We start from the raw sequence: 26799 nt of genomic DNA on the forward strand, positions 1-26799 counted from the left end.
GAGTCTTCTTTAGTGGTATAGAATGTTTTTACCACAGCCAAAGACCTCTTGTTTTTTTCTAGTTGTCTGTCTATCTGTCTGACTGGATATCTAAAGGAATAATGAATTATTTTGGTGGTGATCCAGATCTGGAACTAGTGCCTTTAGATGATTATCATTTTATTGCCCTAAGTATAAAACTAAAAGACAGATTTCAGTGAAAGGCATGATGTCTTTGGATTCCTTTCCCATCTAGTTTTGCTCCATTTTATTTTGTTTCTTTTGGCTTGAATTATTCTCTACTTGAAGCCTCAAAACGAAACAGAACACATTTTTGGGTAACATATTGCATCTAATCTACAAGTTAATCTGGACCCTCTCAGTTCAAAGAGTTAGGTTTATGCTCAGCGTAACATCCCCAGCGTGAGGGTGCGTGAACCAAAAATGACATCATCATGTATTTTGCATAAAGCACAAAGGTTCCGCAAGTTTTCAGTCAATGTATCAAACCACAGCAAACATTAGAAATCCCATTCAGGATTGAAACTTCCAATGTTAAGATGCCTGTAAGTAATCTCCAAAAACATGTAGGCATAGCTTTAGCCTCATTCTTTTAGCAAAAAATCATGTGTGTAGGGATCAAGTAAGACCCTTTTACCAAACGGTCAAGGCAGATGGCCATCCACCTAGAGCCGTCTGGTTCTGCTTGAGGTTTTTTGGGGGGAAATTGAAAATTTTCTTGAGATAACTTCTGTTATTTTAGAAGTATTTATTAGTAGGATAACCCCTTGAGATGAATAATCTAATTTCTGAGGGGGTCCTTAAAACAATTAAACAGTAAATACAAAACACAAAATACATTCACACATACACACAGCACTCCCAAGCCCGACTGCTCCAACACCAACTGAAGGTGTCATACTGCATTCACAGTTTGGCCCTTTATTATCCATTATCTCTGTCCTTAGGTCAATGTGGTTAACTTCTCCAGTAGCTGGAATGATGGATTGGCCTTCAATGCCCTCATCCACAGCCACAGGTACTGTAAAATGGGTTTTGTGTGTGTGTGTGTGTGTGTGTGTGTGTGTGTGTGTGTGTGTGTGTGTTTGTTTGCAGAGATAGAAATAGAAATAAAATAAAACAATAGTCACAAAGAGTGGATCGAAAAGGGAATGTTTATTTGGCTGGCTGCCGAAAATGTGATCTTGTTCAGACATTTTATGAAATAGATATACTTTTTATTTTTTATTTAAATGCATTTTTTATTTAACCTTTTTTTTTAACCAGGAGTAAAAGTAAAAAAATCTCTTTTTTCAAAAATGTCCTGGCCAAGACAGGCAGCAGCACAAATAACTGACTAATAGTGCAGACATAAAACAAACATAATTAAATTTTTTTTTAAATGGAGACACAGAACAAAGTACAGAATTATAAGATATCAGAAGACATCACTTTAACAATCAAAACAAAAAAAGAAATGAAAATGGCTGCCGCTCTAACCATTCTGTGTTGATTTGATTGGGAAAGGCCTTTCTATCCATATTATTTCTATTGGTGCATTTAAGTACACCTTGTAAACTCAAGGTGGAAGTTGTAATATTATATAAAATAGCTGTACTAAATGAATAAATGAACAAGTGAATGAACAAATAAATAAGTAAATTAATCAGTAAATAGATAATTGATGAAAGATGTATGAATAGATGGATGAATGGCTTTGTAGAGGTAAAACAGTGTTAATCTGACTCTATGGATACCCATGAGAGTTTGGGTCTCAGGCCTGGACTCATGTAATTATGAATTAAATCATGGTTAGCTAGCATGGACATCTGTTCACAGTGTCCTAACGGGATACAGAGTAAGAGATCACACAAACCAAAGCCATCACTCTTCACATAATTTGCTCTGGTGCTCCATGCTAACACCATTCTGTTTACTGCTAGAGGAATAACAGCATGTTTTGATAGAGCAAATGTTTAAAGTGCTCATATTATGCTCATTTGCAGGTTCATAATTGTATTTAGAGGTTATACCAGAATAGGTTTATGTGGTTTAATTTTCAGAAAACATAATGCACATTGCATAAAAACTCCCTATTAGGAAGAAACCTCTGACAGACCCAGGCTCTTGGTAGGCGGTGTCTGACGGTGCCGGTTGGGGATATGATGAGCGGCAATAATAGTCACATTAAAGATAATGGAACAGTGACTTCAAATAGTAGTCGTAGTAGTTCATGTCATATCAGGGCGCTGCAGGGCGTTACAGGATGTAGCATGGCACAGCGTTTTAGCTACAGAGTGAGACATTCACTTTGTTGGGAGTCGCACATAGGCAGTAAGTACTGCTAGCTTGTCAGTTGCAGAGTATGAGGGAGTGCCACACTAGCAGCTAGGCGAGCATTATAACATATGTTACAAAGTGACGCACGTTCGTCACAGAAGTAAAGACTGGACTACTATTGAGCTGTTAGGAGCAGTTTGTGAACAGTGTTTTCTCTGGAAGATAGTAAGGGACCGTTAAGTATTTATGGAATGGACCACCGGAGGAAAATAGGAGAGGGTCATGACTTTTTATTCTTTGTTGATGGGAGGGTCATCCAATTTTTAGTCTATGGGGGATGGTCACCCAACTTTTGTATTCATGAGAGCAGCAAAATTTCAAAGTGGTTTGTTTGGTGCATATTTATCCACGTAGCTCCATGTAGTCTCGGCCCTTATTTCTAGCAGATGGGTCCATCCCTGTTTAGTCAGCCAGACAATTCGAGCTGTAGCTTTAGAGACCATGGGATGTCTCAAACTGAATAAATCCTGCTCGCACATATAACCACAAAACTGCTTTGCTAGCTCCATCGTGTTGTAACTAAGACATCTGCGGGAAAAAATAATTGTATTCATTAGCATGATTGTCATACTGTTTAGTTCAAAACATGCAGCTCGTCATAAGTTTCCCCAATGTATATGCGCCAATAAAAGAAGTTTAGTTCAAAAACATCCAAAACACCGTACAAAAACATACTAGACGCAAGCTTTTATTTTGAAAAGTCGAAGACTGCACCAGCATGCATGAGACGGGGGTCTCCAGGCGGCAGCCATACCCGACTCAAATATCCTTTCGGTCCCAGTCTCAAGGCATTTGAGAAGGAAGGAGTGATAGCATGCAAGCTCCCAAATTGACGCTTGTCTGAGAAATGGAGTTTTGGATAATGTTCACCTTTGGCACCTATTATGCTAAAATGACTGAGGAAGCCTAATGACGAGTCCATAGCAACCAGTGTTGAATTTGTAATTTTCCAGTGTCCTTTGTTGAATGGTCTCAATGTTTTATTGTTTTATTTCATGTGAATACTAGTTTACTAGATGAGTAACTTAGTATTTGAAGTAATGCAGGAAGTGTGCATTTAGTTTCCATGCTTATTGTGTTTCAACAACTATGTTAGTGAGTAAATCTACTGAAATGGCCACCACACCATAATGGAGGAGTGTGATGCATAAGATGAGAATGCAAAAGTTTAGTCACAAGTCGTGGCTGTAAAAAAAACAATGGCTATTTGTGTATCTTTGCCAAGCACAAACCAGTACAGACTGCATCAATAAATTGTTGGGGAGGGTCATCCCTTTTTTTCACTTCAATTTTAAGGGTCATCCAAATTTTTTGGTTGGTGAAGGGAGGGTCAGGTCTATTTTGATTAAAGATCCAAAAACTCCTCCGGTGGCCCCTGAAATAAATAACGAGCAGTCCCTAAGTCCCTTTGGGCTTTTTCACTTTGTAAACCTATAATGTGGACAAAAAGATATATAACACAATAAAAGAAAGGGGAAAAGCCAAAAAGCACAATAAGAGCACTTTAAATAAAATTACAAAATCAACTTACTATATTGAATTGTTATGGTCTACTTTTACTATTTAATGGTGGTTGACCAGAGAGTATGTACAGCTAAGAATCACTGCACAGCAGATAAATACATTGTTTAATACTTGAAGTAAAAATAAAGCTAAATGCATCGGCTGAGTGGGTTAATTACAGTGTATTTCATTTTTAATTGATAGGCTATATAATACAAACATTAAAAAAAATGTATTACCATAATGTCAGTCCTTTTACTTTGGAGAAGGCTCTTTGTCTCCTTTTCTCAACATATGCTAAAGAATTTGCCTAAGCCAACTGAGAAAATGATCAACCAGGGACATGATCTAATTAATACTCAATCCTTCCTCCATGTTTGGATAAATTAAAATATAGATGCAGTGGGTATGTGATCCCTGTTGATTTGCCTTTTGCCTCCACAGACCTGAGCTTTTTGATTGGAGCGCAGTAGAGAAGAAGACGTCTGTGATCGACCGACTGGAACACGCCTTTAATAAGGCAGAACAACACCTTGGGATAGAGAGATTGCTGGACCCTGAGGGTAACTAACAAACACACACACACACACACACACACACACACACACACACACACACACACACACACACACACACACACACACACTGAGAATTCCAGAGAAGAATATTCAAGATGAGTTACAGCTCTCATCATATTTCACACCTTCCAACCGTGCACCTTAATTGGCCCAGTTGAACATGATGTGTCATGCTTTGATTGGGTGTTGCCATGGTGGAAGGACTTATTCAGCAATGCATAAATTGACCAATAGGTGGGTAAAAATGCTCTGCTCAAAATGTCCTTTGATTTTGTGCAAAATAACACCAGAGATGCCTTCTAACAGACTCAAGTCCCCATCTCTGGTTCATACTGACCATTGGGTTTACATTCTTTTAGCAATATTATACCAAACTATGTCAGTTAGGGATTCTGTGTAATTGTTACTAAATCTGCACATCACTGATCAACACCCTGTATATTTATTAGGGATGTAACGATGCATCGTGACTCGGTTAAAAATCTATTTAAATGTGTAAATATTATAACCGGTTGAGATAAAAAATGAATAGGAATGCAATTTTTTCAACAGCCTAAGGTATGACGCTAGTTAACATACAGCAGGTAACAATAGCCTACCGTTAGCTATTAATGTTAGCTGGCTTGAACATGGTTCAAAGCCGACAGCTAAACGGTGTAGTGTGACTGTATTGCACTGGAAAGGATTCCAGCACTGGGATGTACAACAGTCTGCAGCTAAAGACACAGAGGAGACTCGCTGCATTTGCGAAAGCATGGACTAGGGATGCACTGAACCCAGATTTTTGGGGTTCGGCCGAATACCGATCCCACTCGTTAAGATAACACCAAACCGAACTCTACTCCCATCTTTTATTTTATTTACGTACTTAGCAATAAAGCTTTTCTGATTCTGATTCTCAGTCCATTAACACAGTAAACAAATTAATGAAGTAAACAACGTCCACAGCCTCTAAAATAGTTAAATGTAACAACTTAATGTTGAAACACACACTCTTTTCACATCGTAGGAAAGCACATCGCTATCGCCAGCTGAGTGACAATTTTGTTTGGCAACGGCGATGTTATGTATTGTTTAGGGCCCTTGCCCCCACGAGACAAATCGGCATTGCAAATTGAACATGTAGCTCTACTTGAATCGCCTTCTTTTGACTGAAAGTACTGCCAAACAACACTTTTTCTGCTCACAAGTTCCATTTTCACTTTCTCTCAGCCTACCGCATTGAACGTAAACACCTAACGTGCCGTCATTACGTCGACCAGTGTAGCTCTACAAAGAGTATAGAAGTAACAAGAGCGTTCATCACAATCATGGATGCGTTTGTTGCAATGGAACGTTCTATTGAGTTTCGCCTCTTGTTACTTCTATACTTTTTGACAAGAGCAGAAACTCAACACAACGTTTGCCTCTTTTTCTCAATTTCCGCTTCTTGTTATTTCTCTTTGGTAGTGTTCAAAAATGTGAAAGTTCGACAGTACCCGAACTCTGGGTTTGGTGCATCCCTAGCATGGACACTGCCGCTGTCAGATAAACAACAGAGACGGGACATATAGTGTTGCGATTGTGTCCGGCTCTGTAAGACTGTGTTGCGTTCCATCTGGTTGTAAAATACCCTTCTGCCATCTAGTCTTTCAATCTCTTTTGAGGCCTAGCCTCTGGAACAGATAAAAGACCTCTGTCCGAGAATCTCATGTATCAATCATTCTTCCTGTCCTCTGTCCTCCTGTCTGCTGCTGCTGCTGCTGTGATTCCTTAAACTAGCACCTTCATGGTCCGATGATGTCATTGACGTGCATAATAATTAGCCATGTGCAAGTGTAGACAGCCTTTGTGTTAGCTTGTTTGTAACAATTTGCTATTAGCTGAGCTAGTGTGCTGTGCTTGTGTAAAACATAGTGGCAGTGGATAAGATAGGCGGACATTGGGAACTCATGCTATGTAGGTTGAGACAGTGGTACCCCCAGGTCTCATTCAGGTCAGTGTCCAACATACCTCATAACCTTTCCTCAATTGAGTGTTCCTTAAATGCTTCTGTGTAATTCATCAAGGTCTTCCGATCCTTATTCACATATGAGTGTTCCTTAACAATACCCAAAATGTTAAAAAAAAGTTGCCAACCGATAACCTGTAACCTCTACGGTCTCTCACGTCAAACCAACCAATCAGATATTACTACAACACATGAACATCAAACATATATAACAACACACAGTCATAAGTTAAATATTACTGTGGGAACCAAATATTTTCTAGGGAAACATTTCAGAAGCTATTTCCACAGTGAGTGGAAGAAAACAAGATGGCACAGCGGATGGGAGCCTCGGTACTTTGTTTGTTTTTGTGTGTTTATTACGTTTTCTGCGGTCTTTCACCAGTAACTTTTACCAGAGAGGAACTCTTAAACATCAGGCAAAACTTTTTCTCCGGTTTTCACAAACCCAGTAAGGTTTACTGAAATCCTGGTTGGAGGTGCCGCGGTTCTCCATGGAAACTAAAAACTTCTAAACCTGTGGCAAAGACTGTAAAGAAATGGACAAGGGAATCAAACCTGGAGCAGGCTTGCTTTGACTGCACCAACTGCAGCGTTTTTTGAAGCTGCAGCTACAGACCTCAATGACCTCACGGACACTGTAACATCATCAAATGTAACATCTGTGTGCATCTGTGTGCACAACAACTGCAAACCTATATAAGCAGGCCAAGTACAAGCTGACAAAGGAGATCATGGTAGCCAAAAGAAGCTACAGTGAGAAACTAAAAAAATAGCCTCTCAGCCAATGGCCCTGAATCAGTTTGGAAAGGCCTGCAACAGATCATGGATTACAAGAGACCACCCCGACTCCCACCCTGCAGAAAGTCCCAGTCTGGTTGATGACCTGAATGACTTTTACAGCAGGTTAGAAAAGCACCCATTATCACACCCCTCACGCACAAAAGGTTTTCCCTCAACACCCAACCCCCTCCCCCCACCTGCGCTAACAATCTGCGAGAGGGATGTGTGCCGGTTCTTTCAGAAGCAGAAGATCAAGTCTGTCTGCGAGTCTGTGTTGAACAGCTGGCGCCAGTCTTCACGCAGTTCTTTAACCGGTCCCTGGAGCTGTGTGAAGTGCCCTATATCACAGGATTAAAAGACTACAGGCCTGTTGCCTTGACGTCTATGGTCATGAAATCCTTTGAAAGACTGGTGTTGAGCCACCCGAAGGACATAACAGGAGTCCAGCAGTTTGCCTACAGTGCAAACAGGTAGGCGGATGATGCTGTCAATATGGGACTGCATTACATCCTGCACCACCTCGACTCCCCAGGGTTCTATGCCAGGATCCTGTTTGTTGACTTCAGCTCGGCGTTCAACACCATCATCCCTGAACTCCTACATCAGAAGCTTACCCAGTTCTAAGTGCCTGCCACCACATGTCAATGGATCCTAAGCTTCCTGATTGACAGGCAGCAGCATGTCAGACTGGGGAGCATCTCGTCCAAAACCCGGTCCATCAGCACTGGCGCCCCCACAGGGATGTGTCCTCTCCCCACTGCTCTTCTCCCTCTACACTAATGACTGCACCTCAAACAACCCATCTGTACAACTCCTGAAGTTTGCAGATGACACCACCGTCATTGTTTTAATCCACGATGGTGATTCAATTCAATTCAATTTTATTTTATTTATAGTATCAATTCATAACAAGAGTTATCTCAAGACACTTTACAGATAGAGTAGGTCTAGACCACACTCTATAATTTACAAAGACCCAACAATTCCAGTAATTCCCCCAAGAGCAAGCATTCAGTGCAACAGTGGCGAGGAAAAACTCCCTCTCAGGAAGAAACCTCGGACAGACCCAGGCTCTTGGTAGGCGGTGTCTTGACGGTCCCGGTTGGGGGTGTGATGAACAGTGGCAATAATAGTCACAATAAAGATAATGGATCAGAGTGACTAGAAATAGTAGTTGTAGTAGTTCATGGCATAGCAGGGCACTGCAGGGTGTCACAGGATGTAGCAGTCTGCTTACAGACAGGAGGTGGAACAGCTGGTCCAATGGTGCAGTCAGAACCACCTGGAGTTAAACCCCAAGAAGACTGTGGAGATGACAGTGGACTTTAACCCTTGTGTTGACTTTGAGTCAAATTGCCTTGTTTTCAATTTTTGTTTTATATCAGAAAATATGGGACGTAGAAATAAGCGCTGAAAATGTGTAGAAGAAAAATGTAACAATTTAAAACATTGGAAAAAGCAAAAACAAAGGTTTCAAGGTTGACGGGAAGACAACACAAGGGTTAGGAGAAGTTCCCTCTGGTAGGCGATGCAGGGCACTGTTCGCCAAAACCAGCCGACACAAAGACAGCTTCTTTCCCCAAGCAGTCACTCTGTTGAACGCTCAGAAATAGCTCCCACCCTTACACTGAACAAAGTCAATCAACACTGTTTCTGCTCATCTACCTCATGTATATTTCAATCTTACAATTACAATATTGTTATTAATATATTACCTTTGCACTGAACTGCTTTGCACTATACTTATATTTAAATCTTAAATCTCAGACTATACTGATATTGCACTATTCCTCCCTCTCTTTCTTTCTTTATATGTTAAGTGAGTGTAGTACTTTGAGAGCAAATATTAACCAGAGTCAAATTCCTTGTTTGTTTACGCAAACCTGGCCAATAAAGCGGATTCTGATTGTTTATGTGGTGTATTAGTAGTAGCAGCGATGCTGTAATGTTGTGTAGAGAGGAATGAAGTCCATTAGAAGTTCAGATACTACATTTACATAGACAGATGTAATCACTGCAGGGCAGAGACACACACACACACACACACACACACACACACACACACCATTAATTTACATACACAACATTCACAAACCCAAACCCAAATATCCACACATGCAAACACAGAGCCTCATAGGTATGCTCACACATGTAGCCGTGTGAAATGATTAAAATTGAGATGATGGAATACAAAACAGAGTGGAGGAATTAGACACACACTTGCAGATGGTAGCATTATTTACATAGCTGTTTGTCTTCATCAGACAAATAATGACATCCTCAGATTTCTCTGTGATGCTGATAAATGTCCACAGTTTTCCACAGCTAAAATATGACACTAGCTTTATCTATCTATCTATCTATCTATCTATCTATCTATCTATCTATCTATCTATCTATCTATCTATCTATCTATCTATCTATCTATCTATCTATATTTATATATATCTATCTATATCTATATCTATATATATCGAGTTGGGTTGGGAACCGGAGGGTTTCCGGTTCAAGTCGCAGTACGGACCAAAGTACAGAGTGTGGATTGGTAGCTGGAGAGATGCCAGTTCACCTCCTGGGCACTGCCAGGTGCTCTTGAGCAAGGCACCATATCCCCTCAACCTCTCAGGGCGCTGGTCCTGCACTGGCAGCCCACTCTCCATTTGTGCATGAATAGGTTCTGAGCATGTGTGTGTGTGTGTATTTCAAGCCTGTGTGTAGTGATTTAAAAAAAACTGAGTGTAAATTGTAATTTCCCCACTGGGGATCAATAAAACAGTATCAATTACAAATTATTATAAAGTATAATTATATATATAGGCCTATATATATAATTATACTTTATAATAATTTGTAATTGATACTGTTTTATTTTATAAATATATATAAAACAGATATATATATATATCTCCACCCACAGACACATATTTTTCTTGGCACACACTCATTTTTGTTACTTTGCATCTGTCTCCATTTCTTTTTCTTTCCATTCTTCCATCTTTCCATTCTTCCATTTCTCTTGTGTCTATTATTCGTACAGTCGTAAGCTCACCACACTCTACACACTACTCTGTTCATTAGCACTCCATTTTTCTCTGTCTGTCTCTCTTCCTTTCTTCTCTCCCTCAGCTCACCCGCTTTTTTCCATCTTCTCTTTATCTCTCATGGCATTCATTTATCTGCCGTGTCTCAGCCCCGCTGTGATCCGTCTCTATTAGTTTCGCCCCGGGCTGACTGGCTGGCCGGCTCTTGGCCATGCCCTTCCTGAAATCAGCGCTCTGTTATATCTCTCCTCCACCTGTTGGAAAACTTTGCTCGGACTCAATTTAGCTGTAAGATTTAGGGCAGGCTGACACACTGATGCTTTGGGAAACAAAAAGAGTTAACAGTGGCCTACAGTTATTCATGAGCAAAAAGAAAAATGACTGCATCATCCTGCAGCTTCTTGGATGACGTATAAGTGGCCATTGCATACTATACCGTAGTGTACACTATATATTTCCAAACTTCAGTATATGTCAGAAAATACAGAAAATTCCCCAAACCCGAAATTAACATTTTCAGATATCTTGTTCAGTCCAAAATTGAAAAAATACTTTAACACCTCTTTGCTTGCTTACCTGAAATTACTAATACAAAGGCGTCTACATTTAAAATGTGATTGTTTTCTGTTTTATCGCAAACCGTTCCCAGAGTAGATATATTTTGAAAATGCTGGGCTATGTGTTTTGTCGTCCACAGTCATTTGATGGATGGAAATCATAAATTCCTCTGGGGTCAAAATTCCTATTTTGAATAAAAATTTTTTGTGCGTGACTAAAACTGTATTTCATTAATGTATTAAAGGTGTAGGATGTGTGGTTTGGGGATTTCTTTCTGAATTGTTTTTATTTTCTTTCTGATATTTATTTTTCTTGAATCGTTTGTTACGTGAATGTAACTTTGTTCTATGTCTAAGGCTCCCCTAAACACAACGTTTATCTACTATGTCTACTTCTGTCTTAAACCAGCCACCATTTGTTTAATAAATTACAAAGAATTCTGACGGTAAACTGCATGTGTCCTTGCTTCCTACTCTTCAGATGTGGCGGTGCCTCACCCTGACAAAAAGAGTGTCATCATGTACGTGACATCACTCTTCCAGGTTCTTCCCCAAAGCATTTCCATGGAAGCCATCCAGGAGGTGGAGACGCTGCCACGGGCAACCGTAACCAGCGTTGCCCGGGTGACGACAGAGGAGCACTACCAGATCCAGACCCAGCAGCGTTTTTCCCAGCAGGTTAGACATACAACACACACACACACACGTACACAGGTGGAACCGCACGCACACATACATGTTGTTTTAGTTCTCCCTGCCGTCACTGTATGTCGACAATGGTGTTGCTGTTACTAAGGCTGCCATGTGACACTGTTATGGCTCATTGTTTCTGTTCTTTTTGACTTTCTTTGGAAGAATTCCTGAAAATATTCAAAAAGTAAGATTAGTTTGAAGCATTTTTTATCCAAGCTTCATGTCCGACAAGCTATATGATGAACTTCTCCTTGACAGACATTCATTCATATCAGGTAAAGACTAAACTTCCTGTCCCACCATTGCAGCACTTTGGTAATTGTCTGTGAAGTTGTCAGGTGACTTTCACCTGCTTTTTACTGCAGTAAAGTACTTTTTTTTTAAACTATCGAACCCTCCCTTTTTTCCCTTTGCTGGTCAGTCTTGTGAAGCAATTTATTTGCGTCCCATAGGAATTTAATAGGGCCAAACTTCAAGTCAGGGTTAGAATCCTGTAATCATGTCACTAAAGCAACTTTCAAATATGATATGAATGTGATAGCAGTTTACATGTCTGTCACTTTTATACAAAAAAAAAAAGTCACAACAGCAATCTCACTAGGAAACCAAGGAAAGGAAAGGAAGGAAGAAACCAAAACTAATGAGCCATAGATACTGTTTTAGAAGCATGGCATCCTGTTGGCATAGTAAAGTGCCATTGTTGTTTCTGCTGTAACACAAGTTGGATTGACCCACCTTTCAGTCATCATGGGAACTAGTTGAATTGGGATAGTGGCATCTTTACTCCACTGCTTCTTGTCATTTTGTCTGTGCACTTTAGTGTTACTGTTGCCGTGATGGCTTAGTGCTGTGATGATAGTAAGATGGCATGCATTGTGTCTGTGCTCAGCTATGTACACTCACTTGGTCTTTCATATTATACAAGTAAATGACTGCAGCAGTTTGTAGACTACATAATATCAGCTCTAGAATATGATTATCTAACCAAGTTGCAAAATGAGGTTGCGCTCCTTCTAAGTATCAACAAAACCCATCTTGCCAACCTGACACTTTAGTGGTCTTATCAAATTCCCAACAGGACCCTCTCTTTATTGTAGTATTTGAGTGAAACTGAAGGGGATTAAGAGTCAGAGGGGATGATCCCTGCACCCAGTCCTCTGAGTTATGTAGAATTAATCAAAGAAACTCTTCAGAGATATGGAGATCTTTGAGAATACATTTGATAATGATGGTCCGGGTAACAGCATTACTGTGAAACACTTCATTTTTTAGCTCTCTACAAGCAATAAAATAAAAAAATTAAAGCAAGGTTTGAAACTCCCTCTTTCCCTGTAGTTCTGCAAAATACAATTAAGGTGCTAATCAGCAGCCACACTAGCTCACATGCATAGTTTAAAAGAGAAACAGTTTGGATTCTAGTTTTTAATGTTAAATTGGATAATGAATAGTTTGAGAGCATATTTACTTCTCAGTGGTACCACAAACTGAAAGCTATTTTCCCGGTGGAGCAGATTCAAGCACAAGGCATGATTAACAGAAGAAATTGCTGCAAATTTACGGTGAATTTTATGGTTATATCCACAGACATTTCGGCACAGAGAGCCAAAACAATTATCTCCCACAGGACAATAACCTTTCCACTTTACTGCTCCAGAAATTGTATTACACAGAAAATACAATTTTGCGTCAATCATTTTTTGTGGAGCAGAATTCTTGTGTGGACATACTGAATAAACAATTTTATCTTTGCCTTGAGCCAATGGAATTTTAAAAAAAGCGGTACTATACAGTATTTGCAGTTGAAGGCTGATATAGATCACTTAAAATAAACTATTAGTTAAAAAATAGGGATACTATATCAATAACATATATCTAGTTATACAGTATACTGGTATATTCAGTTTGCTCTCTAGTAAACTTAAGATTGGCAAAAAGCTATGCTTTTTCTGGCATGAAAAGTCCCTCAGTAATATAATTGAAGTAACTGACCATCTTAAGAACATGCACACACAAAGCAGTAACAATTTATTTTCCCACAAATCACCATCCATCTGTCTACTCATCCGCTGATCCATCCACTTTGTAGTCGCATGTTCAGGTTAGAGTGTCAGAGGCAGTTCCTGGCCAACTTCCTCCTGCTTGTTCCTGGGGACCCATAGGCCCTGCCAGGCATGCTGAAAGATGTAGTCACCTTTCAGTGTAGTCAAATCTCCTATCTTATTTGTTCAGTTAGCACCTGAAATTTGTGAGCTTCGGAATGAAAATTGGCCGCTAAATTGAGACAGAATCTGGATGAAAGAGCTGTAAAAAATCGACCAAATTTCAAGTCACAAATTAGATCCACTGGTGCTGACCTTTAGAGCTGAGTTAAGAAGAGGTCAGTGTCATGCTATCGTGCCGAATCGCAGCAAGATGGAGTGAGCTTCCTGGAGTAATGGCTGGTAATATTATTATCTCCTTCAGCTTAATGGCCAAAGCACCCCCCCTGAAACTGCAGGCTGTATTCTTCTGGGAATCAGACAGAGAGAGAAAGATGGAAAAGAAAGGCGTAGATTTAGATGAAAAGATGAGAGGGCAGATAGAGGAAGTGGGGAGGTGTAAAGATATACACTGTAGATGTACAGAAAGTTGAAGAGGTGGAGAGGGGGGAAATGAATAGTGAGATGGAGCAGACAAATAGGGAGTGCGAGAAACAAGTCAGATGGCAATAAAACAAGACATGGAGAGGAAGGAGGAGGGAAAAAAATGTTACTGACAGTGGCTATTATCTGCCTCGTCCCTCATCTGTCATCATCAAAGCGACGCTGTCAGCACCTCCTTACATCAACACCATGCTACCACCACCTGGGACTCAGGGGGGGAAGTAAGCTTTTCATGGATATAAAGTAGGGAAAATTACTAAATCCAAAGTTTGAGACAATTGCTTAAAACTAGACAAAGTCAGCTTTTCTGTGACATTATCTGAGGTGTCCTGATGCACTAAATCCCCACCCATCCAGTGCTTGGAGCAGGTGAAAACAAACGCTAAGAGTAATTTGCCAGGAAGCGTTTGATCCAGGGCTGGGTCCCCTCTGGCTGTCTGCTCTTTACAGCATAAAAAACATCTAATCCACCTTGAAAGAAAGGGGAAAAACAGTGAGGGGTAAAACAGAAGAGGAAGACCGACAGAGAGATGATGACAGGTGAAGAGAAGAAGAAGAGAGAGAGGAGAGACGGGATGGAGGTGAAAGGGGAGATTGATAGCTGGGGAGAAAGAATCGTGACAGCCAGAGATTAAACTTTTATGCTGTCTGTGGTAAATGGTTGACTTGGTTTTAGCGATGCAGTTGCTCACCCAGCTGTCATAGATCAGCGGGAGAATCAGTCAATTAAAAGTTATTTATTTACTATTATTATTATTATTATTATTATTATTATTATTATTATTATTATTATTATATGGGCGCAAGAAGTCAATGCTATAATTGTAACTAAACAAACAAGACGTGAAAAGAAATTTGTTATTTAGTGATCTTTAAAACTGTTGGTAGACATTCTAGCTGTTTCCCCATGATTCCTATCTTGATACTTTTCTGTGTGCCATTCTGACGGCCTCATTTAGCTTTACGATGAAGCATTGTTAAGAGCTGAAGGGGTAACATTTGACTGGAATTGTACCTGGTACGATTTCATGTGGCAAATAAAACTGATTGATTAGTAGCTAATCGCCTCCTAGCTCCAGCTCCATAGTTGGCGTATAGTCTGCTATCAATCTACTCATCTAACTCTTGGCAATAATTTATATTCAATAAAATGTGGAACTATTCCTTCAAATAAATTAAGAATATTCATTTGGAGAAACGGTTGACAAATTAGAGCTTCTCAGGTGGGAATATTGTTAGCCATCTAGCTACATCCAAGACAAAAACAGAAACATAGCCACAACATGTATAGTTCTTTCAGTAAACCCTTAATGAGAACTTATGAAACTAAAAATCAGTCAGTTGCTTTCTGGCCAATAAATGATAGATGATGGTTAATCTGCTGAGGACTGCTAGTTTTGGGATACATGTGTCAGAGTGAGTGTGAAGCAGGATGTAGATGCCAAACAGACCAGTGATCTCTTTCCTTGGCCATGGAGCGTGGGCCTCCAAACGCACCACCTGCACCTGTTGTGCCCCTTCCTTTTCCCCCCGCTCCATCTCCGTCCACCCGCTCCATCAGGAGCACATCGCGCATTACTCCCGGACCAGATCCCGCCGTAGTTCAACATCACGTCTCCTTAAGTCCTCTAATATTTCCTCATTTATGTCATCAACACATCCATTCATGGAAATGTTGTGTAAAACACAACAAGCCACAAAGAATGCTGCGACTTTTTGAGGACTGTACTGTAAAGTGCCTCCTGATCTATCCAAACACCTGAAGCACATTTTCAGTAATATTTTTCCTTTGTAATTATGTATGGTTTGCAAAAATGGGAACTGCTGCGTCCACTTAGATGAGAGAAGCGTATGCGCGTTGTGCACACGCTACATTATGGCCAAGCATGCGCCCCTAAAATAGCATCTGAATAACACGCCACTGACTTTACACAGACAGGCCGGGCGGCGAGGCAGCACTGGTGGCTGAACTCCGACACGCAGTCTTACCAAATTTGCAATTGGCCATCAATTTTCGTAAAACGGCCCATATTTGAGCTTTATGTAGTTGATTTCTCGCTTAAAAAAGTCTCAGAAGTAAATTTAATAACGAAATAGCCCGACAATGTATAACTTTGCAGTGTCTGAAATATGAGACCTGCTGTCGAGTCTCCCATGTGTTTCTATGTAGTTTGCTCAAACCAATCAGCGCGTAGCTCATTCTGAATATTCATGAGCATACCATATTTGGAAGAAAAGCTCTTGTTCCAAATAGAGCCATATTCACAGGGTAGTTAAGGGCCTAATAAAATAGCATTTGGGCAATTTTCAGCCCAACCAATGTTACATACCCCATTAGGAGACCGTAAGGAACAGTGTAAAATACCCTATATAATCATTCTATCACCCCTTTAAAATTCCTCTTGACAATTAGATGGAAACATGACCAGAGTGTGTCTGGATGTGTGCGGTGGATCTCTGAGACAGAGGGTTGTTAAAAGGGAGCTGCTCACAACATCAGCTTTGACTCTGTGCTACTGTATGTTCATTCTGTCCACATCTTTTGCATAACACATCTGTTCTCTCTATATCTACCTCTGCCCTCTCTCATGTCTGCATCTGTAGCCAGGTTTCCATCCAGGGACTTTTGCTAAACAGGAGCACTGCTACACAAAAAATATAGTATTCTCCACAAGTAGTGAACAGTCATAAAGTCAGCAAACTGAGCAAAGGCGTGTTTACTGCTTTGGAACTTAACCTTTCATTCTTTCATTCATAAAAGGAAGAATGTGTTGTTTCTTCTTTCAAAAGTGGCATACTTTAAGTACATTTTCCTAAAGAAAAGTAAATGCTTCAGTCTAATTGTAAAACAGTTCATTATAAAGTGACGTTGAGTTTTATGAGTCCACCACAAACTTTCTGAACCATATAAGATACAATTCACTTTGTTGGATTATTTCTGTTTCATCTTCAGAGAGCATTAAAAACATGTATAACATTTGCTGAAATGCAAGTCAATAACTAAATGCCCAATATTCATTTTTGAAACTTTCCATTTTTCTTGTAAATGTGTTTTTCAACACTATGGAGACACACATAAGCGGTATTTTATTTTTTATTCATGCCGTTTCGAAAAGTTCACCTAAAATTAGCTTGACATTTGGATGGAAACAGAGCTTATGTGTGATTATTCATGTTTCCTTTTTCTCCTGTTTTCTGCTTCTCTTTCTCATATTTTCTCATCTTAATTTCTCATCATTACTCACTCCTTGTTTACTCCTGTCCCTTTTTCCTGCCTTCTGCATTTCCTTCACTCTGCCCCTTCATTTCTGCTTATTCTTCCTCTGTATAATTTGGCTTTTGGATCTTTTTCGCTTTATGTTTTGCATCCTTTTGGCTCTCTTTTTCTATCTTCCTCTCTTTTCTGGCCACTTCTGCCAACTCTTTTTCCCTCTTTCTCTGCCCTATCCTTTCGCTGTCCTATTCTATCGCTCCATCTCTCTCTCAGATCACAGTGAGTGTGGCTCAAGGCAGAGTGCGGAGTCCCTCCCCTCAGCCTCGCTATAAAAGCTATGCCTACACCCAGGCTGCATATGTCAAGTCGCCTGAGCAAAAGAGGAGGCGTTTTACTGATCAGGTCCGTGTCTCACAGGGCTAACACTCCACGCCAAATGTCCATTTGTCTGTGCATGTTTTGGCTGCAGACCTGTTTTGTCTGCCCTTGTTTGTCTGTGTCATTTACAAAAAATGGCCAGCATACCAAGTCTACTTTTATATATATATATATATATATATATATATATATATATATATATATATATATATATATATATTAAGTGTGCTTTATGTTACACTTGTCCCTGCGGAATTACTGTCAGAATAAGTTGTACTTGTGGTAAAGACAAATATATTTTATGACTGGATATGAAACTATGGGACTTGTTGAGTTGGACTTGTAGCTCCTATCTGTCAATCACATTGCTCTTCAATATAATTCCTGGTTTGAAATGTATTATATTAAGCTATTGATGTGACATATTCATTTTAACAAATCATTAATCAGAAGTGATTCTAACTATGCTTATGGGCTATTCTTGTTTAATCAGTAGACATTTTTGAGCCGATGTAGGTGAACAATATTAAGAATCAAAATTTGGCAAACTTCCTATTATTTACAGTTAGAGGACAAGATTGATACCACTCTTTTGTGAACTATGATGCTAATCTAAAATAAAAAGGTTGCTCTATGCATCACTGCCTTTACACAAACACAAACTGAGCAGCGTTGTTTCTTATCTGTCGCCATACAACAGCACCTACAGCAGCCTGTAACAAAAAAGAGTCACTGTGCAGCCACCCGTCTTGTAGTTTTTTTTTTTATATGTCCTCTGTATTCCACAACATGACATTTCAAAATGTTCAGATGTATTTTCAAAGCAATCACCCTGCTCTGCCTAACTAAATGTGGCCCATAATTTGCTTTGGCTAGGGTGGAATGTATTCAGTGCTGTGGAATGTAACAGCAGGGGGCTCGATTTAACTTGGCTGGCACCTAAAAGGCATCGCGAGTAGCAAAGATAATTTGTCAGATAAGTTCTTTGAAAATTAGGGTGTAAAGCAGAACCTAGTATAAAACACCTTGTCTCATTGCAACAAGGTTCCCCAAAGTTTTCCTTTGAAAATAGGAACAGATTTTTAAAATTCATTGTCCTCAGTTTTCCTCAGTCAAACATGTTTTATATGGACAACTTAGTGCATAAAGATAGAGAAACTGGAAACTCTGTCTATACAGAGTCATTCCTAAATATCTTCCATCAGACAAAACCAAACACATATGTGATATAAAACAGGCACAAAAGAGAGAACCGCGCTGAATGAGGCTGGACAGTTATCAACACCTCGGATGGGCCTTGTGTATCTTTTCAGGACCTTATTACCAGAGAGAAGAATAGAGCGAGATGAGGAGCGTGGAGCCGAGATAAAAAGAGAGAAGTTGTTAGTGTCCAGATCAGTAGCGATCACACAAAGAGAGATATGGGGAGAGAGAGAAATAGAAAGAGAAAGAGACCCAGGGAGAAAGAGAACAAGTTGTTGAGGTTGGACAATGGCCAACTGCTTGTCAGCATCGGTAATGGCTAACACTAACAGGCCTCTCCTCATCTCTCTTTATCTTCTCTGTCCACCTTTCTTTCATGCTGCCTCTTTGCTTCCCTGCCCTCTTTTTCCTCATTTCTAACACTGTCTTTCCTTTCTTCATTCCATTTACTTCTCAAACCTTTTTCAATCCTACTCTCTAACCCTGATACCTTTTATTCCTCTACTTCTCCTTATATCCCCTCCTACAATCACGCTCCATCTCTGTCCGTTATCGCCCATCCATCCCTCTTCAGTTCCTAAGTCCTGGCCAGGAGGAGCTACAGCGAGGCCTCAGTCCTTTGCCTCCAGGCTCCACCAGCCTGGAGAGCTACCAGGCTGCACTGGAGGAGGTATGGCACTATGGTGGTGATAAAAACACATTTCATATCTTATATTTAGTTTTGAAGGACAAGTATTTTATATCTTTCTTCTTGTCAACAAATCTCATGTGCAACACTTCGGTGCAAGTCATCAAAGTCAAGCTGCTCCTGAGTTTTCCATAACAGTTTATATCTACTGTAGGGACCAATGGGCTTGCCACAGACAGAATAGTGAAGTCGGAAAGTATTTAGAGACGCAAAGACACTGTTGGTTTGGACATGGGATTTGTTAATAAGAAGAAAAACGTAACATCGCCAGACGTATCCTTCAAATATTTTATGTTTTATTTGAATTGTTAGGTCTTGACATGGCTGCTGTCAGCTGAAGATGGGCTCCAGGGCCAGCCTCCAATCTCCAACAATGTGGAAGAGGTGAAGGAGCAGTTCCACACACATGAGGTGAGAGACAGATCTGTTAAGTCCTGGTGTAATGAAGAGGCTGTAATAAGTTATATTCATACAACAGCTTTCTTTTTTCAACATAGCATCTGTTTAATACTAAATTGTACACATCAGTTCATCCATGATACAACACCTATCAGAAAAGCACCTCATTACAACAAGCTATCTATTTTTTATAGTATGAAAAAACTAGTTAATTTTGCTAAAAAGTAAGGAAATTACATATGCACACTAGAAAATGCTCCCATGAACTAAATTACTGAATTAAATTCAGTTTCGAGAGTCTAGCTCTTCTTTGTTGAAGGTTGAGTGCATTTTCAATTCCTGTTTTGGTGTAACTTAAGATTTTTGAGTAGATACAAACACTCAATTTCACAGTATTTACATTAATGTCTTTAATATGTTATGTCAAAATAGAGTATATTGTCACACATAAATTGTGTGCTCAACATAAATGTTAGCAGTTGAAATTTCTTTTAAATGAGACATTTCTCAATTTATTTGTCTTCACATGACTAACTTTTCTTGGTTTTTACAAACTTATTATTGTATTTATTGATCATTACACTTGTAGTCAAAGCTACATCAAATTGCTTGACAATAAGATACATTTTTTTGTTCGAATAAACGTATTTGAGTTGAAACATGTTGAAGTCCTGGTAATATCAAGGCGGCTATAATTAATCATAGTGTTAGATAAAATGTCCTTACTAGAGCATCTGTTTGGTACTAGAAAGACATGTTTGGCAGGGAAAGCACATGAATAATACTGTAACGAGATGTTAATTGTAGTTACATAAGAGTTTCTTGCAGGGGTACAAGTAGCAATTATGTGCCTCTGTTGGTAGATGTAAACAAAAAAAATTGTTGCACAGATAAAACCCAGCCAAAAAACAACAAATAAGTTAAAGTAATAGCAGCAATCAATCCATAACATACCATGTCCAAAAACTAGGAAAAAATTCTCAAGAAAAGAATGAGCCTCCCTCCACGACACTGAAGGGCCAGGCTTGAAGAGACTGCAGTAATGAGTGTAACGTGGCCTATCACCAAAAAAAAATCTCTGCTGTTTGTTGATGGAAGGCGAACAAACATCTGAAAAAGGCAACACACCTAAAAAGACTAAACTGTAACAGAAATCTTCCCAAATATATATTTTGGGGATTAAAAAAATTCCTGGGTGCCTAAAATAGTAGAGAGAGATGGCAAGTGCAATTATCGACACTGGCAGTCGATGGCAGTCCAGTACCAATGCCCAGATACTTACCAAAACATGCTTCCGCAGATTGGATGTGGAGTTATTGAATGCTGCCAGTTCAGTCACCTTTGGCAGGCACATCTGGCATTGAATGATCTCTTGAATTTAAATGAAAAACAGTCTTTCAAATGTGGCCAAGGATTTTCCTCGTTTTGGGCAGCAGAATTTGATGTTTCAGCTAGCATTTCTACTGAAACAGTCTCTGAACCATCGTCGCTCGCCTGATCCACCTCCATCTCGTTCTCAATCTCCTACAGAAAGACTTGGCGCCTGGTAGGCAGCCTAGATGCTGATCATTTGTCACTGTAGTGGTTCCGGGCGCGATTTTTTTTTCTCTTCATTTCGGTTTTCTTTATTAGTCAAAGTTTTTTTTTGTTACTCAGTAACGGATGGGATTTGTAACGTAGCGAAATACAATACTTCACTCAAAACGTAATCAAGTACATTTTAAATTGCAGATTTAAAAAACTACTTGGAAAAATACAAAATACACAACAAAACTACTCAATAAATTAACGTGAGTAAATGTATTTCGGTACTTTCCACCTCTGAAGATAAGTATCCCCTAGGTAGTAAAAGATTCTTGTGTTTTCAACTTTTTTAGGTCCACGTGCAGAGCTGCTATAGCACTGTGCAGCAGTTTAAGCTACCTGTAAGTGTTGAATGAACTTTGATGAATCTGGACTTACAGGACGACTGGCTTCCTATTGATTTTATGCTCTCAAAATTAAATTAACCCTGACCATTTTGCTGTGTGAGACCCTAGAAGGATCATATAAGAGTCAACTGCTCTGAGGAAATAGATTAAGCACTAAGTTGAGAGGTGGAAAGCTATTTTTAGAGCAGTTAAAGTCAATGAGGGTCATTTAATGGGAGTAGTGATGTGAGACACCCCTCTTTTTTTGGAGGGTAATTAGGCAAAATGAGTGGAATCATTGTGAATATGTGTAAAATCTTTTGTTCTGTCTCTCACCAGGGGTACATGATGGAGCTGACCACCCACCAAGGCAGCGTGGGGCGGGTCCTCCGAGCTGGCGCTGCCCTGCTGGGGGAGGGGAACCTGAGTGAAGAGGAGGACTCGGAAGTCAGGGAGCAGATGAACCTCCTGAACTCCCGGTGGGAGCACCTAAGAGTGGCTAGCATGGAGAGACAGAGCAGGTAGAAACATTCTGTCAAAATTTTTTGTAGGTTAGACTTTCTGTTGGTTGAGACTGACATATCTCAAAAACTGCTGGATGGATTGCCAAGGAATTTGGTACAGATATTCATGTTTCTATCAGGATTGATTATGGCAACATTGATCATGATCATGTCAAAATTTTGGATTTGTCCAAAACTTTGGTTTATGAATAAATACATGCAAACCTAATGACATTTCCATCAACTTCAGCTACCCTTTGTGTTCAGTGCTAATCAGCAAATGTTAGCATGCTATCACATTCAAATCAGATGGTGAACATTGTAAATTGACCCTGCTAAACATCAGCATGTTAGCATTGTCATTGTGAGCATGTTGACATGCTGGTGTTAGCATTTAGTTCAAAGCACCACTCTGCCTAGCATGGCTGTCAACTCTTAGTCTTATTTATTGAATAGACAGTTTATCACAATCTGAGAAATTTATGTATTCCAAATATATGATGAACACATAGGGCCCTATCTTGCACTCAGCGTAATTTCCTTTGTACAGCAACGCATGTATCATTCCTATTTTGCACCCGAAGCACAGCAGACTTTTCCCTCCACAGACACATGTTGGTAAATTAGGGAATGTATTTGCGCTCCCAGTGGCGGTTCAGTGAAAAGAGGAGGCGTGTTCCGGCGCAAATGTTCCCTGGTGCTATTTTGCAGTTTCAGAAAACAATTCCGCCACAGACCAGGAAAAACCTGGTCTAAAGTAAGTACACTTTGTTTCTCTCATCTACACGAACGCAGCAGTTCCCATTTACAGCTTCAGGTGTTTGGATAGGTCAGGAGGCACTTTACAGCACAGTCCTCAAAAAGTCGCAGCATTCTTTGCAGCTTGTTGTGTTTTACACAACATTTCCATGAATCATGGATGTGTTTATGACATGAATGAGGAAATATTAGAGGACTTAAGGAGACGTGATGTTGAACTACGGCGGGATTGGACACTCTGGCGGGATCTGGTCCGTGAGTGGCAGTGCGCGATGCCTTCCTGGTGGAGCGGGTGGATGAAGATGGAGTTGGGGGAGGAAGAAGGGGCACAACAGAAGCAGGTGGTGCGTTTGGAGGCCCACGCTCCATGGCTGCAGCAATCCTCTCCAGACTTGAGGAGATGCCCCCGAAAGGCCGCAGCAACATCGCCACCCGGTCAAGACTTTTATTACTTTGTCGCATCCCGGACAGCTCCCGCTGGCGTGCAGCAGGCAAATCCGCCGTCATAATAGCAATCCACCATGGAACAAGCACCTGCTCTTGTGAGATGACGCTCTGATTGGTTATTTTCACGTTACGCCCAAACCACACCTAGCTACTTCAGACCAACCCACTTTAGATTTGCGTTGGGCACAAGAGTCACTTATCCCGCCGGTATAATAGCAACAGCGTCCGAGATCACGTTTGATACTTGCGTTTCAGATTGTTAAAATAGGGCCCATAGAGTCAAAGCTCTGTAAGGCAGATTTTGGAATATAAACCAGGAGACATTGAAAAAGGATGGTTTTACATGCTTCTTTTCAATTTTAATTTAGGGCTATGAATACATTTTCATCTCTTTTTACACAATGAGGATCCCTACAGCAGCCAACATTCATGGATACAAAGAAAAGCAGCCTTTCTAATTATGGTGAATCCAATGATAACTGACATCGAGCCAAATTTAATTAACTATTCAGCTATCTTCTTTGATAATCTTGTTGATTCAAGCACAAAGCTGTGCAGACATGGCTGGACTACCAAATACCACTTAAAGGAACACGCCGACTTATTGGGAATTTAGCTTATTCACCGTAATCCCCAGAGTAAGACAAGTCGATACATACCCTTCTCATCTCCGTGCGTGCTGTAACGCTGTCTGACGGTTCCAGCATTAGCTTAGCCCAGCACAGATCCTGCAGGTAACTGGTTCCAACTAGCCTACTGCTCCAAATTGTGACAAAATAACACCAACATGTTCCTATTTACATGTTGTGATTTGTATAGTCACAGCGTGTACACAAAACAACGTAACATGAGACACAGCCGTCTTCTAACAGTAAACAAACTTGCTGCGAGCATATCACTCTGCCCAAGTACTATATTCTCCCACCTGAGAATATAGTTCCCGGTTTGTTTACAGTTAGAAGACGGCTGTGTCTCATGTTACGTTGTTTTTTGTACACGCCAGACTCTATAAATCACAACATGTAAATAGGAACATGTTGGCGTTATTTTGTCACTTATTCGAGAGCAGTAGGATTGCTGGAACCATTCACCTGCATGTTCTGTGCTGGCCTGATGCCGCTGGAGCCGTCAGACAGCATTACAGCCCGCACGGAGATGAGAAGGGTATGTATCGACTTGTCTAACTCTGGGGGTTATGGTGAATAAGCTAAATTCCCAATAAGTCGGCGTGTTCCTTTAAACAATATAGCAAAGATCTATTCTTTGCAGGGGTAAATATAAGAACAGGATAGGTGGCTTTTATTATTCTCACAATTAAATCAGCAGTAGTCACTGTTTGGGGGATCAGCTTGTTTAACTAGAACTTCATCTGCCCTTCTGAAGTGTTCCTGAGCTAGAGTCTTTTTGATGAGGGCTAACCCACACAGTATCAACATGCAATTGACAGCTCACTGAACTGTCTCTCACCCCCAGACTCCACGAGGTCCTGATGGACCTGCAGCACCAGCAGTTGCAGCAGCTCACAAACTGGTTGGATGTAACGGAGGCACGGATTAAGAGGATGGGGGCCCAACCACTGGGTCCTGACCTAGAGGACGTCAAGCACCAAGTTGAAGAGCACAAGGTTGGTAACTGCTGACCTGAGCCCTGTCTTTCAATTGTGGCCTAGCAAATCAAGTTTAACGTGATATTATCAAGCTAAAATGTTTATTGACTGTTTGCCAAACTTTATACCCCGTAGTTACAATTGCTGAGTCTATCAAACTTCCCTTTTTCGCAGGACACATATGCAGTTTACAATGTACAGTGGCAGATTTACGTCAGAATTCTATGTAATTTATCAAAAAAATGATAGCTAATTTCAGACAGAGGTAGAAAAAAATCAGCCTTTAATTTCTAGCCAGATTTTGTCGGCTCTTTTATCAGCTCTAACTAGCCAGTAATTTAATCTAACATTAGGGTACTCGGTTGATTAAAAACTCTGTCTCCTGACTTTTTATGTATCCAGCGGACTAGTTTGGAAACAAGAGCTCTGCAAAAGGCTTTTGAATATGCACTTGATGGCTACATACAAGATATTATGCTAAAATAACTGAGTCTAAAGCTAACAGGTCCCTCGCAAAAAGTCACTTTTTTTTGTTTTTTTTATTTGCAACAAAAACATTTTTTTAGTGGAAAAATAACCAATGTATGGCATGGATAATGTTGGCTGTAGTTGCTGGAATGCAAACTTCCCCAAATCCAATAAAGAGTGGGATAGAGCTGCTAAACCTTAGCCTAAACTAGGTTTTTAAACATAGATGTGTGAGGTTCTTACTTACTTACAGAAATGTGAAAAGCAATTTGTTAGAGGTGAGAATTCACATTTACACTAGCGACAGGTAAGCTGATACTTACGCTCCTGTTTATTGCTTGACCCTATCTATTCCATGGGTTTTCATGCAGATAGAATGAGAGCCTGTTGATATGTAATAACTACCAGGCAGATGATGTGACAGTCAGTCTTGTATAAAGTACTTGAAAGCAATACTTGGGTAAAAGTACAAGTATCTTACCAGACAATGACTTTGGTAGAAGTTAAAGTCTCCTTTTAGAATATTACTTGAGTAAAAGTCTTAGAGGTTATATCAGAATAGGTTTACAACAAACACCTTATTTTTGTTGTACTGCAGAGGTGAGTGGACCTCATGGGACCTTAATTCAGAAAAAATATGAACGGTAGTGAATGGTGAGAGACAAATTATGTTTTGATCCTGTTTGAATTGAGCCATGGATTACAAATATGATGTTCGTTCAATTTAAAAGATAATTTTTCAACCGAAGAAAGTCTGAGTTAGCCACTTAGTTTTGTGTGAAACCGCTCAGATCTCTCGTCTGACACAATTTACGTCACCTAGCTTGATGCTCAACTTGTTCGCTAGCTAGCTAGCTTAGCTCTGTTCCACAACACATCTAACGTTATCTTACCTGATATGTTTTATCCAGTGAAGTGTTTTCAGCAGATAAGGAAAAGAACAAGCAAGATCATCTGCTCATTTGAGTAAAGTTACATCCCGGGTACGATACACACAGACATCGTAGCTTCAGCGAGACGTCATCCATGCAACTTTGAAGTATGTAGTCTTTCTAATTACGTATTTTCACAGTCATATACTTCAACAGTTTAACAATAAACTGAGACTTTCTTGACTT

At 40.0% G+C, this 26799-nt stretch overlaps 1 protein-coding gene across 2 annotated transcripts in view; it reads left to right on the forward strand.

Moving 5' to 3' along the window:
* dmd (dystrophin) overlaps positions 1 to 26799 on the forward strand; it is a 416019-nt gene that overhangs the window by 150140 nt on the left and 239080 nt on the right. The window contains exons 7-14 of one of the 2 annotated variants that reach the window (XM_028571814.1): positions 948 to 1018; positions 4267 to 4385; positions 11253 to 11449; positions 17594 to 17722; positions 19476 to 19571; positions 19902 to 20000; positions 22238 to 22419; positions 25081 to 25231. In XM_028571814.1, the coding sequence (XP_028427615.1) occupies positions 948 to 1018; positions 4267 to 4385; positions 11253 to 11449; positions 17594 to 17722; positions 19476 to 19571; positions 19902 to 20000; positions 22238 to 22419; positions 25081 to 25231 (1044 nt within the window). The remainder of the gene's footprint in view (positions 1 to 947; positions 1019 to 4266; positions 4386 to 11252; positions 11450 to 17593; positions 17723 to 19475; positions 19572 to 19901; positions 20001 to 22237; positions 22420 to 25080; positions 25232 to 26799) is intronic. The other variant, XM_028571815.1, reaches the window with a different exon arrangement.

This window comes from Perca flavescens, chromosome 24 (assembly GCF_004354835.1).
Source record: "Perca flavescens isolate YP-PL-M2 chromosome 24, PFLA_1.0, whole genome shotgun sequence".
Classification (NCBI taxonomy): domain Eukaryota; kingdom Metazoa; phylum Chordata; class Actinopteri; order Perciformes; family Percidae; genus Perca; species Perca flavescens.